General features: G+C 40.0%; 1 protein-coding gene across 11 annotated transcripts in view; it reads left to right on the top strand.

The window, feature by feature from the left end:
• DIS3L2 (DIS3 like 3'-5' exoribonuclease 2) overlaps positions 1–17,181 on the top strand; it is a 345,001-nt gene that overhangs the window by 35,306 nt on the left and 292,514 nt on the right. For all 11 annotated transcript variants that reach the window (XR_011495510.1, XR_011495509.1, XM_070489410.1 and 8 more), the window contains 2 exons: positions 10,914–11,061; positions 11,584–11,741. Coding sequence is in view for 9 of the 11 variants with exons in the window: in XM_070489410.1 (XP_070345511.1) it covers positions 11,010–11,061; positions 11,584–11,741 (210 nt within the window). In the remaining 2 variants the exon portion in view is untranslated. The remainder of the gene's footprint in view (positions 1–10,913; positions 11,062–11,583; positions 11,742–17,181) is intronic.

The following is a 17,181-nucleotide window of genomic DNA, read 5'->3' as shown; positions in this document are numbered from 1 at the left end:
ATATTCCCCTCTATAAAGTGTATCATTTTCCTTTGGCTGCTTTAGATTTTGTCTGTATCTTTGGTTTTCAGCACTTTGATTATGATGGGTCTAGATGTAGTTTTCTTTGAATTTTTCCTCTTTGGGGTTCATTGAACTTCTTGAATCTATATATTTATGTCTTTCACTAAATCTGGGATGTTTTTGGTTAATATTTATTCAACTTTTTTTACTCATTCTCTATCTTCCAGGACTCCAATTACCTGTGTGCCTGCTCTTTTGATATCCCTTAAGTCCATAAGGCTCTCTTCATCTTTTTGTTCCGTCTTTTTTTCTCTGCTTTATAGATTGTATAATTTGTATTGATAAGGTTTAAGCTCACTGACTCTTTACTCTTTTATCTCTGCTTTGCTATTAAGCTCATCTACTGAGTTTTTTATTTCATATATTATATTTTTCAGTTTTAAAATTTCCATTTTTAAAGTAAATTTTTATTTCTCTGCTGAGATTTCCTATCTTTCAGTCATTCAAGTGCCTTTTCCTTTATCTCAGTAAGCATAGTACTGATAGCTGTTTGAAAATTATTGGCTAATAATTCTAACCTCTGAGTCATTTTGAAGTTGGCATATGTTAACCCTTTTCACTTTAGAATGGGTCAAATTGTCCAGGTTCTTTGTATGTGAAATAATTTTGGATTGTGTCTTGGATATAGTTAATGGTATCTTTTGTAGACTCTGAATTGTGTTAAATTCTGCTGAAGAATGTTGATGTTTTTGATTTCACTGGCAGTTAGCTTCAGACCCCATTAGGCTCAGACTCTAAGTCTTGTCTCCTGTAGATTTAAATCTCAGTTCACATGTTTAAGCCTTAATGATGCTATGTTGAGTCTGTCCTACATGTCTACACAGTTAAGGAGTCAGCTTGAGACTTGTACAATGTTTATAAGAATTAGGGGAGTCTCTCTTTAACTCTCTCCTCTTCTAGAATGCCACTGGCAGCCAGATGTGGTTGCCCAGGCTCTTTTCCCTTTCTTCTGGCCAGGCAGCCTGTGGGATTTCTCTTGAAGTTTTAGCTGCCTGTACTGTACTACTTCTGTGATGTCGCCTGCCCTTGGGGCAAAGCTGCCTCCCTCCCCCAAAAACCAAATACATGAAATTCACCCCAGTGCCAATTACATCTCCAAATTCTACTCCTCTCGCTAATCACCTCTTTTGTTTACTCTTCAGAATCTTCACATAGTTATTTTTGATGTCCCCCCCCACCCCGAGTTTGTAGTTGTTAACCCAGTTTGTTTTTAAGTAATTTTTCAGGCTTTGCTGCCAAGTATAGGCTCTCCCAACTTATCATTTTCATCAGGAATTTACCTGGTATGATATTGAAAAAACCTTTAGTAGGGGATGAGACCTGAAAGATAGATGTATTAGTGTTCTAGAGAAACAGAACCAATAGGATAAAGATGTACGAAGATATTTATTATAAGGATTGTCTCATGCAATCATGTAGGCTGAGAAGTCCCACGATTTGCTCTCTGCATGCTGGAGACCCAGGAAAGCTGGTGGTGTAAAATTCAGTCTGACTCTGAAGGCCTGAGAACTAGGGGAGCTGATGGTATAGATTCTAGTCTGGGTCTGAAGGTCTGAGAACCAGGAGTGCTGAGGTCAGGAGAAGATCAGTGTCCCAGATTAAGTTATCGGGCTGGAAGGGCCAAATTCTTCCTTCCTCTGCATTTTGTTTTATTCAGGCCCTCAACAGATTAGATGATGCCCACCCACATTGGGGAGGGTGAATTGCTTTACTGAGTCCACCAGTTCAAATGCTAACTTCCTCCAGAAACACTTTCACAGACACACCCTGATAGAATTAGGCAAATATCTGGGTATCCTGTGATCCAGTCAAGTTGACACATAAAGTTAACCATTATGGTAGGTTACATTACAGAGTTGTGTTGAGGAACCCTGAAGGGTTTTGAAAGGGCACTTCATAAAATATCTTCTGTATTTTAGGTGAAACATGGATTGAAGAGAAGAGATTAGTATTTGAGAGACCTGTTAGGAAACTTGTTATCTTTAGGCTACACTGTTGGAATAACCTGAATGCAGACAGTGCTAATCAAGTAGGAAAGGAAAGAATCTATTTAGGACACATTTTGAAGGAAGAATAGACAGAATTTGGTAATACAGTATTATTAATGGAGAGAAAGAGATTAGATGACTACTGTTTGCTGCCTAGGGATGATAATGATGTCATTAATCTGGATGCGGTACGCAGGCGGAAAATCTAGTTTGAGGAGAATAATAACTTGAATTAGAAACATGTTGCATTCTAAGTGCTTGCCAGTATTATTCAGCAGGAAGTTGAAAAGTTAAAGGAAAGCTTCAGAGAGCAGGATTGGAGATGAAGATTTAAAACTCTTTAACAGAGAAGTGAGATGAGGCTTAAGAAAAGAACCTTATGAAAGGTGGTAATTTAAGAGGTAAGTGAAAGAAGAGAAGTCAGCAAGAAAATTTGAGAATTGCAGAGAGAATTAGAAGAACCAGGAGACTGTGGTGTCCTGGAGGTAAAGGGAGAAGGGTTTATAGTCCAAGGGGCTGGTCAGTGGCATCCTGTTCTGGGGGGTGAAGGGTGCTAAAAAAATAACTAGCGTATACCATTGTTTTAATAGTGAGGATTTTCTTTCCTAGGAATACTGAAAACCTGTTTCATTGGTGAGGACAAAAGTCATGTTCCAAGGGAAATTAAAGAGTATGTCATGGGGGAAATAGAGGTTATGAGTCTAGACCACATTTTCAAGCTTTGGCAGAGTTGAGAATGAGAGAAATGGAGTGGTAGCTGGTAGCTTGAAGTGTGCAGAAGGAGAGCAGGGCCAAGCTCTTGGTTTGGTTGTATGCTGTTGGGAAGGCAACTATGGAGAGAATAATGAGTGTGGCAAAGTTCTAGAATGGATAGATAAAAATAGGATGAAGAACACACAATAAAGAGGTTAGGTTGTAAACATTTTTTCTTCTTATACAGGAAGGGAGGAGAAGATAGAAGAAATTATGGAGAAGTTTGGTCAGAGAGGAGTCAGTCCATATAGGAGGGGGTTGGGAATTTAAGGCGTTGACTGAGAAAGAGCGATAAGAGTGAAACTGACTTGTCCACTTTCAGTTATGGCATAGAAAATAGTTGGAAACTAATCTTTTTTCAGAGAACGACTAGAGAAGCTGGCTTACCCCTATCCTGCAGAAAACCTGTTGAGGATAGTTGAGAGGTAATAAGGGGGTGAATAAGAGAGAATAAAGGCTTGGGTAGATAAGGCTAGTATTTGGGATTGTTTGTCTCCTATGAATGCTTACTAATTTTTGGAGGGATCAGCTGAAAGGCTAAGAAGCTGAAAAACTGAGCAGTGCATTTGATACTCTCTTAGGGCCAGAGAGATAGAGATTGGAATTTAGGCCCTGCTAACGTGGTAAGTATATGGCTCTGGTGAACTGGTGTTCTTTGGGATTGGGATCCTGAAGGGTTACAACTTACAAGTAAGGGTGAACTGGATGTAAATAGACCCTAACAGGAACTGTAGCTCCACTTTGAATACATTTAAACCCTGAGAAGAGATTGGGGTAACTTATTGTATTTGTTTTAGTGCTTAGCAGAAGCAAATGTCAATCCTGTTTGGATAATGATAGTGTTATACAAGCCTTCAAATTATTACTACAAAAATTTTACAAATATAATATCTAGCCCGTAATAAAAAAAATCAGGCACAACATGATTCAAACAACAAGAATAAATCATTTGTTCAACAACAACAAATCAAACAACGGAAGATGGTGTTAGCTCCAAAGGGGGCCTCTGATATTGGAATTTTTAGGAGGCAACTTAATATAGTATGCTTACCTTGTTCAAAGAGATAAAAGAAAGGATCCAGCATTTTCAGCAGAGAACTGGAAACTTTCAAAAGAGTGAAATGGAAAAATCTAGACTTGAAAACATAATAACTGAAATTAGGAACTTAATGATTAGGTTCAATAGAAGATTAGAGCTGAAGAGAGAATTAATGAAGTGGAAGAGTTACTGAAGAGATTGAGGGAGACAGAGACATTGAGCAGGTCGAAAGTGGGTGATTGGATTCCTAGACAAAGGGTTCAGAGAGAATGGGGCAGAAGTGATATTGGAAGAGATTGCTGGAAAGTTTCCATAACTGAAGAAAGTTATCAAGCAATAAATTTAAGAAACCTTACTAACACCAAGCAAAATAAAAAGAAATCCATACCTTGGTATATTGTAGTCAATCTGTAGAAAACCCAAAACAAAGAGAAAAATGTCAAAAGCTGCCGGAGGTGGGGAGAGGGAATAGTATACTTTCAGAGAATCAACAGTTAGACCAATGGCTGGCTTCTCAACAGAAACAGTGGAGGCCAGAAGACAATGGAATATCTTTAAATTACTGAGAGAAAATAACTGACGCTCTAGAATTCTAAAACTTGTGGAAGTGTCCTACAAGAATAAAGATGAAATACAAATCTTTCAGACTTGACAATTTTTCATTTGCACTAGCCATTCTTTAAAATGCTTGAAAGACACATGTGACAGTGGCTACCATATTGGACAGCACAGATACTGACAATTTCTGTCACTTCAGAAGGGACAGCACTGCTCTAGGTACTGTATTAAGAAAATCATGAGGATATTTTGAACAACAGTCTGCCCTCCAAAAAGGGGAAACTTTAGATGAAATCAACAGATTTCTAGAAAAATGCAAATTAACAGAATAGATCTAATAAGAAATTTAAAACTCCAAACAATTTTCTATGTTAAATTTTTTTTTTTCTCGTGGTGTCTTTGTCTGTCTTTGTATCATGAGGAGTACCGTCCTCACAGAACGAGTTGGAGAATATTTCCTCTGTTTTCTGGAATAGTTTGTAAAGGATTGATATTATTTTTTTCTTTAAATGTTTGATAGAATTCACCCGTGAGGCTACCTGGGCTTTTCTTTCTTGGAAGATTTTAAATTACTGCTTTAGTTTCTTTATTTGTTATATATCTATTTAAATTTTCTATTTCTTCTTTAGTCATCTTCAATAATTTCTGTCTTTCTAGGAATTTTTCCATTGCATCTAAGTTGTCTAGTTGGTGTAAAGTTATTCATTGTATTCCCTTATAATCCTTTTCTTTCTGTAAGATTGGTAGAGATGTTTCCTCCTTCATTCTGGTTCTGTGGTCACCCCGTGGAGGTGGAACGGACCCCTTCCCAGTTAGTAGGATGTCTATGCTAATTGCACTCCATATGCTAAGAGAATTTGAAAGAAAATTTATTACTCCTGGGGAGATTAGGGCCGGTAGCAGCATGTCTGGCCTGGCCTGAGCCTGGCAGGAGGAGTGGGTTAGGCTTTTATAATGGCTAGGGAACTGGAGAGAAGTTCCCATGTGCAGGCTGGGGATTTGTGAAATTTGAATTTCCCTCTGGGGCCAAAGGTGGGAACACAGTGGACTTTCTTATCAACCTGTCCATATAGGTCAAAGGGGAAGGAGGAGCTGAGGCTTAAAATAAGACAGTGGTCAAACATCAAAAAAGGGAGCCACACTCTTTATTACAGGTCCTGAATTTGGAACTAAAAAAGAAAAATTTCTTCATTTTTATTCCTTTTCTTTAGATTGGATAATCTTGATTGATCTTTTTTTTTTTTCAGGTTTATTGATTTTTTCTTCTAGTTCAGAACTGCTGTTGAGCCCCTCTAGTGAATTTTTCATTTCAGTTATTCTTTCAATTTGAAATTTCCGTTGGTTCTTTTTTATAATTTCTCTCTCTTTGTTGATATTTTCTACTTGATGAGTCATTGTCATCATACTTTCCTTTACTTTAAAGAACATACTTATAATGGCTCCTTTGAAGTCTCTGTTGCCTAAGTCCAAAAACCTAGGCTTCCCGGAGACAATTTTTGTTGAAACTGCTCACCTTGCTTCCCACATATGGGTCACACTTTTCTGGGTTTTTTTTTGCATATCTTGTAATTTTTGGTTGAAGGCTGGACAGTTTTGATATATATTCTATATTCTGATTCTTTTTGCAGAGCTGGAGGTGGTTGGAGGTGGTTGCTCTTCTTGTTTGTTTAGTGACTTGCCTGTGCTAATTCTGTGGAGTCTGGTTCTCCTGCAGTGTGTGGCTGCTGATGTCTCTGCTCAGTTCTTCCTTTCCTGTTTTTATTTTTAAGCCTTACTTTGTAGTAATTGTCTTTGGGTCAGCATATCTTAGTGGTCAGCCTATGATTGGTCAGAGGTTGTGTTTAAACTCCTTGAGACAGTGAGTCCCCGACTCTGTCAGTGGTTCCTGTGAGCCTTGGGGAATGCATTCAAAGTTCAGGCAGTTTACAAGTCTGCCCTGGCTTTTGCTTTCTGTATTTGCAAGGCTTATGTTCTTCCAGGGATGAGTAGCTCTCTAGGGCACTCTTGTTTCTCTCCTGCCTATTTACAGTGTTGTGCGTGCACACAGCAGGAAAAGGTAGATTCTAATCAAGGCCCACTTTGGTTGTGTCATTCCGATTCTCCCTGTTAAATTTTGCGTTGGTCTGCTGATCTTTTGCTTGCCCTAACTAGTGTTGCAAACTCAGGCTAGCTGTGATATTGGCCTTCCCTGATATTTTTCCCCTTGAACCACTCTTGTTTTTGAAAATGCCCCTAGGCATGGAATTCTCTGTGTTCTGCTCTAAATAAACTTAGCTGGCATTGGAGCTGCCAGTCTTCAAAGCTTGCTCTGCCCTGGTAGGACTTCTACACCAAGGAATTGGGAGTGAGTGTGGGGTGGTGGGAGCCCCAGGCTAAACTATCACACGCTTCCACTGTTCTTACTGAGATTCAGTAGATTTTCTGGAATAAACACTTCTCAATTTGTTGTATGTCTTTAATCAGTATCCAGATCCTTAAATGGTTGGTTTTGATAATTTTGTCCAGTTTTATTGTTGGGGATAATATTTGTCAAACTCCTCATTAGGCTATTCTGGGCGTCTTTTCCCCTGCTTTCTCGCGCTCTTATTTTTAAACATTTAAATTTTATTTAAACTGAATTTCATTTCAGAATGTGTTATGAAGTAGTATCTATTGGCTATTTTTAAAAAATGATGTTAAGTGTATCTTAACATTACTTGTTGACTATTATGTTTCTTACTGATTTGTAATGTAAATTATTTATTTAATTTCGGTGAGATTTATTTTAATCCTGTCCTTTTTTTTTTTGCTTTATTCTGTCAATTATACCCTTTTTTACTATTTTTTACCATCTCTCGCTTTCAATTGCCTCCATCTTAGCTTCTGCATAGGCTCAACCTTTTCTCTCTTTAAACCTCTTTTGACTTTATCTCCTTGAGTTTCCTTCACTACCCAGGTTCATAAAGCTCTTGCTACTCTTCAGGGCTGAGACTAGGGTAAGGCAATGAGATGCCTGGGACACAAACATTTAAGGAGCGCTCACTCTTGGAGTCCTGCAAATGTGGAATTGGTGCTTGTATGACTTTGCTTTAGTAAATTTTGCATCCTGGGTGCCTTGCTTGCCTCACCCTAGTCCTGGCCCTGCTACTCATATTTCTCACTAGTATATATTTGTTGTAACATGGTTTCTGTCCCAAATAGGCTTTGTTTACTCAAATTTTTGAGCCCTTGCTCTTCACTCTTCATTGTGCTTTGCTCTTCACTCTGCATTGTGCTAGGTTTGGGGAATGTAAAGCATATCAAGACACTACTTTTTTTGACCCAGATGCTTCACATTTGCTCTTTGAAGTCTAGTGCCTTTTCTCCTTTCCTGCTCTTCCCTGCTTTTTTTTTTTTTTTACCATGTGACACTATTGACTATTACTGCCTGTTCATCCTAACACCAGTTCAACTCTTCAGAATGTACAGCTATTTCCATGGTAAAACACCTTCTCTAGGAGCCAGTGGGCAGTTGGGCAGTATATCAGTGGCTCTCCTAGAAGCTGGTGAGGATTAGGAATTGACTTGTGCTTTTAATCTGTCAGGATAGGAGTGTCCAGGATTTCTCCAGGGTTACTAGGCCTACACAGCTCTATCGCTGGGAAGGGAAGGTTGCTTCTTTGTTCATTTTCTGATTAGCATCTTATATAATTGGAATCCTTCCATCTCATTCCAGTGCTTTATGATACCTAAAAGCAAGCTTTGACTCCCTGCCTGGCTGTCTGGCTTATTCTTGCCAGCTTTGTTTCCTGGGTCCTGTGTTCTTTTCCCATTCTTTGCTGACTAGTTTTTAGTGTGATTTCCCTGAAAGACTCTGCTTTGCTTGGTGTTCTCACTGCTTGTTCATGAAAACAAACTCATGCAGTCATTTAATGAGTGATTATTGAGCACCTGTTTCATCCTAGACACCATGGGAGCCAGTGGTGTTACAATGATGAACCCAACCAAACATTCCTTGTCTTCTTGAGCTAGGGAGACAAATTAGGTGTGGGTCACGCCAACTGGGATATTTGCCACTAAGGAATGTTACAGATGCAGCTGACATAGGGACATTGGAGTTGAGATCTCTGTACCTCGATCTCACTTAACTGGCAGTTACTCCCCTTAATTTTGAACTCTTGCCTGCATCAGGACTTGACGTGAAGCACCCCGTTTTCAATTCTGGCTCTTCTTTTTGGATGGTCTTTCTCTTGCTTACAGCTTGCCCCCAACTCCTCACCCCACCCAAGGCTGCCATTGTTTGTATTCTTATTTGGTAGTGGGTACAAACCCTGATCATAAACCTGTCTTCCTTTGGAAATTATTTTCTCCCTTGTTTTCTTAACATCCAACTCTATTGGTTCTTTTTCTACACCTTTATTAGTTTCTTTGTTATATTTTTTACTTCTTTCTCTTTGCATTTCCTAAAAGTTGCCCTAACCCAGATTTTGTCCTAGGCCCTCTTCTGTATCAGCTTACACTTTCTTGGCAGTGTTGTCTATTCTAGAAAACTTTGGGTTACCATCTTTATGCAGATGGCTGGCTAATTTATCTAAGTTATGCTCTAGTTTCCAAGTATTTGGTGTAGAGGTATGTATAGAGATATGTATTTCCATGTAGAGGTGTATAATACCCCAAGAAGAATTCATCATCTTCTCTTAGTGACAATATCGTCTACCAGTCTCCTCACCTGAAATCTGAGATAATTGCCACCTCCTTGCTGTCCTCCAGATCTGCCTGGTTGCCAAGTGGTGCCAGTTTGTCCTGTGTCATATCATGTTCAGGATTTCTTTGTTTCAATGTCTGCGTGTACAACTCTAGTTCAGGCCTTTCTTTCCTTTTACCCAGTCTCTTCTACTTCTTTCCTAAGGTGTAGCTGCTGCTAGTCTTTCTCAACTCCAGATGACTGAACCCTATGCCAGGTTAATTTTAATTCTGAAACACAACTCTGATTTGTCGTTGTTCTCTTCTGCTCATTCATGCTTCAGAAATTCCCTACTGACTTGGAAAAGTTGGGCTGGTTTTCTAGACCTTCCAATTTGTTTTAATTTCCTTGCCACTGCCTCCCTTCATATGGGCTGGACTCTGTCCAAGTGTAATTCATGTTGCAAGAACCTGCCTGTGTTCTTCTGTGTCTCCATTTTTGTTTCCTTCTGTGGCAGTATGCGTTTCTCACATTCTCAGTTCTTCTTTAAAATCTTTCCTGAAGCTCACTCAGATTTTGTGATCTGGAGATTTTCCCATCATATGTACATTTACCCATACTTTAAAAAATATACTGCTTATCATTTCCCAACTCATATTGTTATTTCAATATGATTTTTGTAAATCGAATTAACTTTTGTATTCTTCATTGTGCCTAGTACGGTACCTTGCAGAAATATTTGTTGAATTGAGTGGATGAATGCATTTCCAAATTAAACCATCGGTCTGGACTCCTCTATGTACCTGTCCCACTACCTTGTTGTTTATGTAAGACCATCTGTTTCTCTCCCTTCTTGCAACTTTTTGCCTTTATCTCTAAATCTCTTCATGTGTCACTAAGTGACCTGTTACCCTTTGTCTCTGTTGCTTCTCTTCTCCTGAGTTAGTATTAATTTAAATTTAAAGAAAAAATTCTGGTGAAGGATGTGTGGGAAATTTAGAGGAAATGGAAGGTGGTGTTCAGAATGACATCTTGATCCGATGTATGGGAAAGCAGGCTGCCCACCAGGATTTTGGAAATTTGCAAGTATAGGCTTGAATCCTGGGCTTATGGCCAGCCTAGAGTAGAAAGTAGAAGTTGTGATGACATGTTCAGTATCCAGGTGGAAGGCCAGGGGGGCCAGCTGCATGGCCCCACATTCCAGTCCCCTGATCTAGGCAGCTGCCTTAGGAACAGCTGCCTGAGCTTCTGGTCAGATGACTGGTTTGAAATGATGGCAGGTAAGAAAAGGGAAATAGATATCTAACTACAATATTGCCATTTCTTTTTTGAAAGCTAGTGAACCGTCGGGGTTCCCTGCATAGTTCTGGACTTCAGGTTGAGGCAATGAATTAGATTTTGTTAATGAATTCTAAGGAATTGATTTACTTGGTTTTGTAGAGGAACGTCATTTATCCAAGGTTAAACTTAGTAAATGCCACTTTCTTGAGCCCTAATTTAGTACTTATTTCGTTAGAGCCTTTAGATTCTAGATCTTTATACTATTATTCAAACTATATTCCCTCCTGCTCTTGTGCATTTCACAAGCTGAATAGAACAGCGGAACTCCTTAACTTCTGCCTCATTGCCGTATTTGTGGAGGTTTTTAGTTAAAGTGGCTCAAACAGGCAGGCTGGTGATACCTGTGAGGGTGAGGGCCTTGAAAAGAAGCTCAGGACAGACGGTACGCTTGACTAACTGCCTGGGAGAGAGTGACACCAGGACCCAGGAGGGCCACCACATTGCCTTTGTCATGCAAATACTAATTTTTTGAGAGCACAGAGGCTACAGGTTAACTGGTCTTTAGTCACCCATTTCTCTTTGGTTTCAGCTAGTAAGAACTGAGCTGCTCAAGGCAGGAAGAACTCTGAGCTGAGCAGTGGAGGCCCTCCTGGATTGGAGAGAAGAGGCAACCTTGGAACCAGTAATGAGCCATCCTGACTACAGGCTGACACTCCGGCCCCTGGAGACCCCCAGAGGTACAAAAGGAAAATGGAATCTACTCTAGCAACTGGAGACCTGAAATCAAAGTGGAATGGAGGTTCAGGGCGGGTCTTACAATTGAGGGGAGCTTAATTCTTTTCGTGACCTGTTAAATATTCTCCCATGTTATTTATTCTAGAATTAAGTATGGTTTCTTGTTGTCTTAATTTATTGTTATATCGAATACAGCTGTTTAATTTCCTCTAGAAAAATGACAATCTTTGTAATTCCTATTTTTAAAAAGTTTGTGTCTATAAACAGCAAAGCATACTGAATCTATTATTCAGATTATGTCATGCATATTGTAATGCTGATTTAAAACTCAAGTCTCCTCTAAGTATATTTTATTCATGTTTCCTTTACCCATTCTTTCCTTTTTGTGACTATTTGAATTCATTATCAGAGAGTTTCATTCTCTTGTTGGTCCTTCTAAATTAAAAACAGGTAAAATATCTCCAGTTTTAAAAATACAGAGTGTTTGATTGAGGAAAGAGTTGATTGCTGCCTCATGTTTCTAGGTGTGTCCTCTGTGGTTGGCCCACATGGTGTTGGTGCTTCGCCAGGTGACAAAAAGTCAAAGAACAAGTCCCTACGAGGGAAGAAAAAGAGCATATTTGAAACCTACATGTCCAAGGAAGATGTTTCAGAAGGCTTGAAGAGAGGAACACTTATCCAGGTGCTTAAAACAGACTAGAAAGTTATTCCTTGAATATGTAGAATGAGGAGTAATCTGTCTACTCATTAAATTATTTATTGTTCTGTGATGTGTGCTTTGAGAGAAATGATGACATAACAGGCACAGGGCCTTCCACTTGTTAGACCTGCTGTGCGATTAGAGATGATAAGTGCCACAAGACAGAGACAGACAACATGCTCTGAGATTTGAGGGGAGAGAGCCATTATTTCCAGTTAGGGTTATCCAGGAATGTTTTATTGGAAGGGGAATATTTGAGCCAGGCCATGGCTTGGTGCCGTTTGAATGGTGAGGATAGAGAAAGAGCTTTACAAACAGACCGACTAGTGTGGCTATAAGAAACATTGAGAGTTCAGTTTGCCTGGAGCACATGGATGCTGAATGATGGAGAATAAGGTTGAAAAGGAAACAGTAAATAGCAGCAGACAATATTTGTTGAGTGCTTTATAGTTTACAAAATACTTTGACAAGCCAGTTCAGCGGTTTGGCTCAGCAAACGTTTATTGAGCATCCACTGTGAGCCAGGAGCAGTTTATAGTTGGGAACATGCCGATGGGTGCTCTCAAGACGAAGGTGGATGAGACTGCCTTTCTGTTCTTTGAGCTGGCAGTGCAGTCCGGGGCAGGCAGTCACGTGAACAGGTGACTTAGGGAAAAATGCTAACTGCTCAGATAGAAGTGTGACCAAGGTATATGGGAGAATGTTGGGGGGAACTGGGAAACTCCAGGAGGTGACAACTGCAGTAGATATAGAAGGATGGCTAATTTGGACCTATTAAATGGGTGATATGTGTGTGGGAAAGAGCTATGGAGAGATAGTAGCACTAAGGAAAATAAGAACTTGTGAAACAACATGGAGTAAGGCAGCTTAGATCTCCTTACGCATGAAATGTGGGGCAGATAGCAGGTAACGAGGAGAGGGAGGCAGGGACACATATTCTTTGAATTAAGTCTATTTCACAATTCTTGGATTTTGTGTAGAAATACTGCCATGTGTTACCTGGCTCACTTGAAAATGTTGACTGCGTTCCATTTTCTCTCATTCTGATTTGTGTTTTTGGCTAAAGATCCATCCGATTAACAGATACTATCATCTCCTCTTCCTTTTTATCACCTTATTGTATTTACCTGTGGTCAAGTGCACATATGATTAATGTAGACTCTTGAATGGAGAATGCTTTTTAACAAATGAATTGATCTCTCTGATTTTAGAAGTACTATTGGCTTTTTTTTTTAAAAGCTTCCCTTGGATTTCTTTGATGAGACCTCTCTTAGGACGGTCGAAGTTGCCCTTGGACATTTGTCCATTCGTTAATCCACTCATTTGCTGGTTATCGGTCAGTGCACATGCTGAACTCCGTTTTATCTACATTTTGTTCTTGGTCCTCATCTCGTTTCACGTACAAGGACCCATTGTGCCTTTCCCATTCTCATCTCCTGCCACTCTCCTCCAGGTGCATTCTGCTCCATCCACCCTGATCTTCAAAACGTTTCCTATAAAAACTCTGCTTTTTGATTCTGCTATGACTGTACACGCTGTTCCTGGTGCTTGGAATGCTTTCTCTCACTATCTTGATGTAATTGCACTTGACCTTTTTAAGTCCCTACCTAAATGTTACCCGCTTTGAGACGCCTTACTTTAATTCTCCAAGCAGAATCAGCCATTACCTCTTTCCTGAAACTGACTTCTTTGTTTACCCTTTATTCTAAACCTATTTCCATTTCTTGGCATTTCTGTTTCCTCAGATAGACTATTCATTTCCTTGTGGGCAGGGTCCTGTCTTACTCCCACAGATTAGCCCAATGCCTGGCATTTGATGCTTAGTGAGTTTATATTGAATAAATATTTATTTACTGAGTAAAGGATCAACATGCTATCTTTCAAGAAGAGTAAGGAGAACCTTGGTTGTTATAACTCGTAAGAAAAATTGCTTATAGTTTTGTTGATAGAATTTACAGGGATAGGGTGAGGGAAATATCCTATAATGGTATTAGTTTTTGCTCCTTTCTATTAATTTTTACTTTTGAAGCAACTCTTTCCTGATAGCAAAACAAAACCAAGCAAAAAGCTGATCAATATAACAACTCTCATTCCCAGGAGTTTGTAAGTGATTCCTCCTGGCCTGTGACATCATGAGACTCTGCAGCCAGAGCCTCCCCTCGCAGATGAGAACAGTTGTTCTCTGCAGATGGGGAAGGGAATGGGTTCCAGATATGAGGTCACCATGTGAAATATACAACGCTGTAAATAAGATTTTCATAGGCAGAGAAACAGAGTCCATCTGCTTTCTGATACAAACTTTATTGTGTGCAGGCCTTGATGGGTAAGGTGAAAAGCTAGGCAAGAAAAGATATTTGAATGCTGTTGGAGAAAATTGAACTTATAAGATATACTTACAAGCATTTGTTAACTTTTGTCTTCAAACTTAAGTATATTGACTCCTTTTTCTTCTCCCCATCCAGAGAAGAAACTTTTATTGAGAGATATTGAGGAGGTGTCTTTAAATAGGAGTAGAATAATATTTTTATTTTGTTTTTTATACTTTGACCAATAATTTTGACATTGCATTGGTATTTTGCCCTATGTGGGGAAGAGGAGTTCACAGGGACCAAAAAAATCTCTTTCCTATGTTTGAACTGACTAACAATAAGACATGGTCGTGTACATGTAGTTTTGAAAATTTTTTTGTAAACAAGTTTGCATAGCAAAGAACATGTGTCCTTTCTCTCTCCGTAGGTGCAGTATTGGGAGGTTATTATAGGAGATGCTGGGTGAAATGAGAGTAAGGGATAGGCCTGGAAGGGCCTCAGGTTTGGGTGATGACCAAAGTGACATGGGTCTGAAGATGGTAGAACTGGCTGGTTTCATGAACTAATATTTTGGCTAAACGTGGTTGAGGCTGAGCCCCAGAGCTGCCTGAGGCATGATGACAGAGTTCCTTTTAGAATAGAATATTGGTGTAGAGTTGTTATTGGACCGCAAAAGAAATCCTAGTCCAGGAAGACAGGACAGGATGGGCTAGTTTCTGGGACATTCACCATTTGTTAAGAGTGAAATCAGCTGGAAAACATTTGGGTGTGAATTAAAGAGAAGAATAGAGGTGACATTACAGTGGACTGCATAGTCATTTAGAAGGAACAGATGATATTCATAACATTAATACAGGGGTGGTGGGAGAACTTCAGCTCTGCAGACATTAATTAATTAGCTCAACAAATGTTTCTTGACTGCCAATAAGTGCAAGGCATATACTGGTGAGCAAGATAGGCAATTCACCAGGGGAGACAGGCAAAAACAACTGAAGAAATAAAGAGAAAATTACAGCCCGTGACGAATGCTAACAGGAAAGTAAGAAAGATGAGAGAGAATAATTAGGGGAGCTAATTTCCATAAGGTGGTTAGGCCTCTCTGAGGAGGTGATCTCTGAATTGAGGTCTGAATGGTGACAATGAGCCAGCCATTTGAAGAATTAGGAAAAGAACATTATGGGCAGAGAGATCAGCTTGTGGAAGAACACCAGTTAGAAAAAGGCTTGGTGTTTTTGAGGACTAAGAAGGAAGTCGTTTGGACAAAGGGAATTACAATGTGGGAACAAGTTGGAGAGTTAGGCAGCTGTCACCATTTTAAGAACGGTGGGGAGTCACTGAGGGATGTTAAGCAGTGGAAGGACATGATCTATTTTATTCTTTAAAAACATCTCTTTGACAGTTGTGAGGCAAATAAACTAGAGTGCAAGCTGGGAGACCATGTAGAAGGCTATCAGAGTAAACCAGGCAAGAAAATATGGAGACGTGAACAGGGCGGTGGCAGTGAAGATGGAAAGAAGTGGATGAATGTGGAGCTAAAAGTGGCATGGCATGCAGATAGATTAAATGTGGAAAAGGGAGGAATAAAGGATGCCTGCTAAGGTTTTGAGTAGAGCACCTGGATGGTTGATGTTGCTGTTAACCAAGATAGGGAAGACTGAGGCTTGGGATGTGGTGCTGGTTTTTGGGGGGAAGGAAGCAGATGGCATGAATGAGTGCAGAGGCCCTGATGGTGCCTGTGGCACACAGAGAGGCAGTCTGCAGTAGTTAAGAGCAAGGACTCTGGAGCCAGACTGCTTGGGCTTGAATGTGGTCTGAAAGGGGGCACCTCTCAGTGCCTCAGTTTTCTGTTTGTAAAATAGAGGATAATAGTACTTACTTCATAGGGTTGTTTTGGGGTTAAATTAGTTGATGTACATAAAGCTCTTAAAACAGTGTGTGACACGTAGTATACCAGTATAAGTGTTATTTACAATTGTTTTTATTGCTATAAGAGAAGCGTCTGTTATTCAGCTCTGGTGGTTGCTGCCATGTGGGGTTAGCTGATTTTTTGAGAAAATCTGGAAATACATGTTTGTGTGTAAAGTTCCTCAGTTGTAAGCATTCTCAAACATCTTGTAAGCCAAATAAAATATGTTTGTGATTGCCAAGTTAGGCTAATTAGCTCAGTTGTGTGGTACTTTTCTACAGTAACATTCAGCCCCTTAGGTGTAGGCGTGGAGAAGGCAGGTGTCAACAGAGAGTGAGGTTTTGCTAGTTGAATATGAGAGGAAGAGTGGACCCAAGGCTCAGGGTTTGCAAGGGCAGGAGGTACTGATAGGCCGTAGCAACTAGCTGGCCGAGGAAGGGAATAAACATAGTGGGAAGACGATGAATTGCAAAAAGGAGGTCAGATCCATGGTTGGAGGTCTTACTGAAGACGATGAATTGTTGAAATGGAGTTTTTGCCTTAAGTGAGCTGGGAAACTAGAAGATTGTGATCAGAAAGTGTGCTATTTGACTTTTCCTGTTTGGAGGTGGTGTGATTAGCACTGACAAGATACCAGCTATGAACATGGGAGAGAGTGGCTGGTGTGAGTGGAGGACAGGGTGGCTGGAGTGACTGGTTAGGGTTACCTGGTCATCCATATGGATGTGAAGTACAGTAAGTGTTTATAGGAATGGAGGTGGAGAGGAAGACAGTGAGCTATGAGTCAAAGCATTAGTGAATCAGGGAAATGATCAGAAGGTTTGAAGAGGATGGGACCAAGGAGATATAGCAGGAGCTAGTGACATTAACTTCAAAGGATCTGGGGGTTTTGAAAGAGAAGGGAGGAAAAAAATAATTTTAAAGCCACAATGGGGAAGCAGGGAGGAAACATTCTTTTTCTGGTCCCTGAGAAACATGGGATAGGAGAGAGAAAATAGGCTCCCTTTGAGGGCACTTCAAGGGAAGTGATCGTATCAGGGGACAGCCAGGTTTCAGTTAAGGCAGGGAGGAACAGGAGCAGTCAGAGAAGAGACGGAGGATGTAGGAGCCTCACTGATCACCTGCCAGGCCTGGGAAAGGATTGAGGAGAAAGAGCAGAGATGAAGGATTGGGGCAGATTAGGTGATGCTCATAAAAATGTGGAAAT

This window comes from Equus asinus, chromosome 19 (assembly GCF_041296235.1).
Source record: "Equus asinus isolate D_3611 breed Donkey chromosome 19, EquAss-T2T_v2, whole genome shotgun sequence".
Lineage (NCBI taxonomy): Eukaryota > Metazoa > Chordata > Mammalia > Perissodactyla > Equidae > Equus > Equus asinus.
Note: the sequence above shows the minus strand (reverse complement) of the source record. Positions and strands in the feature narration are given on the sequence as shown.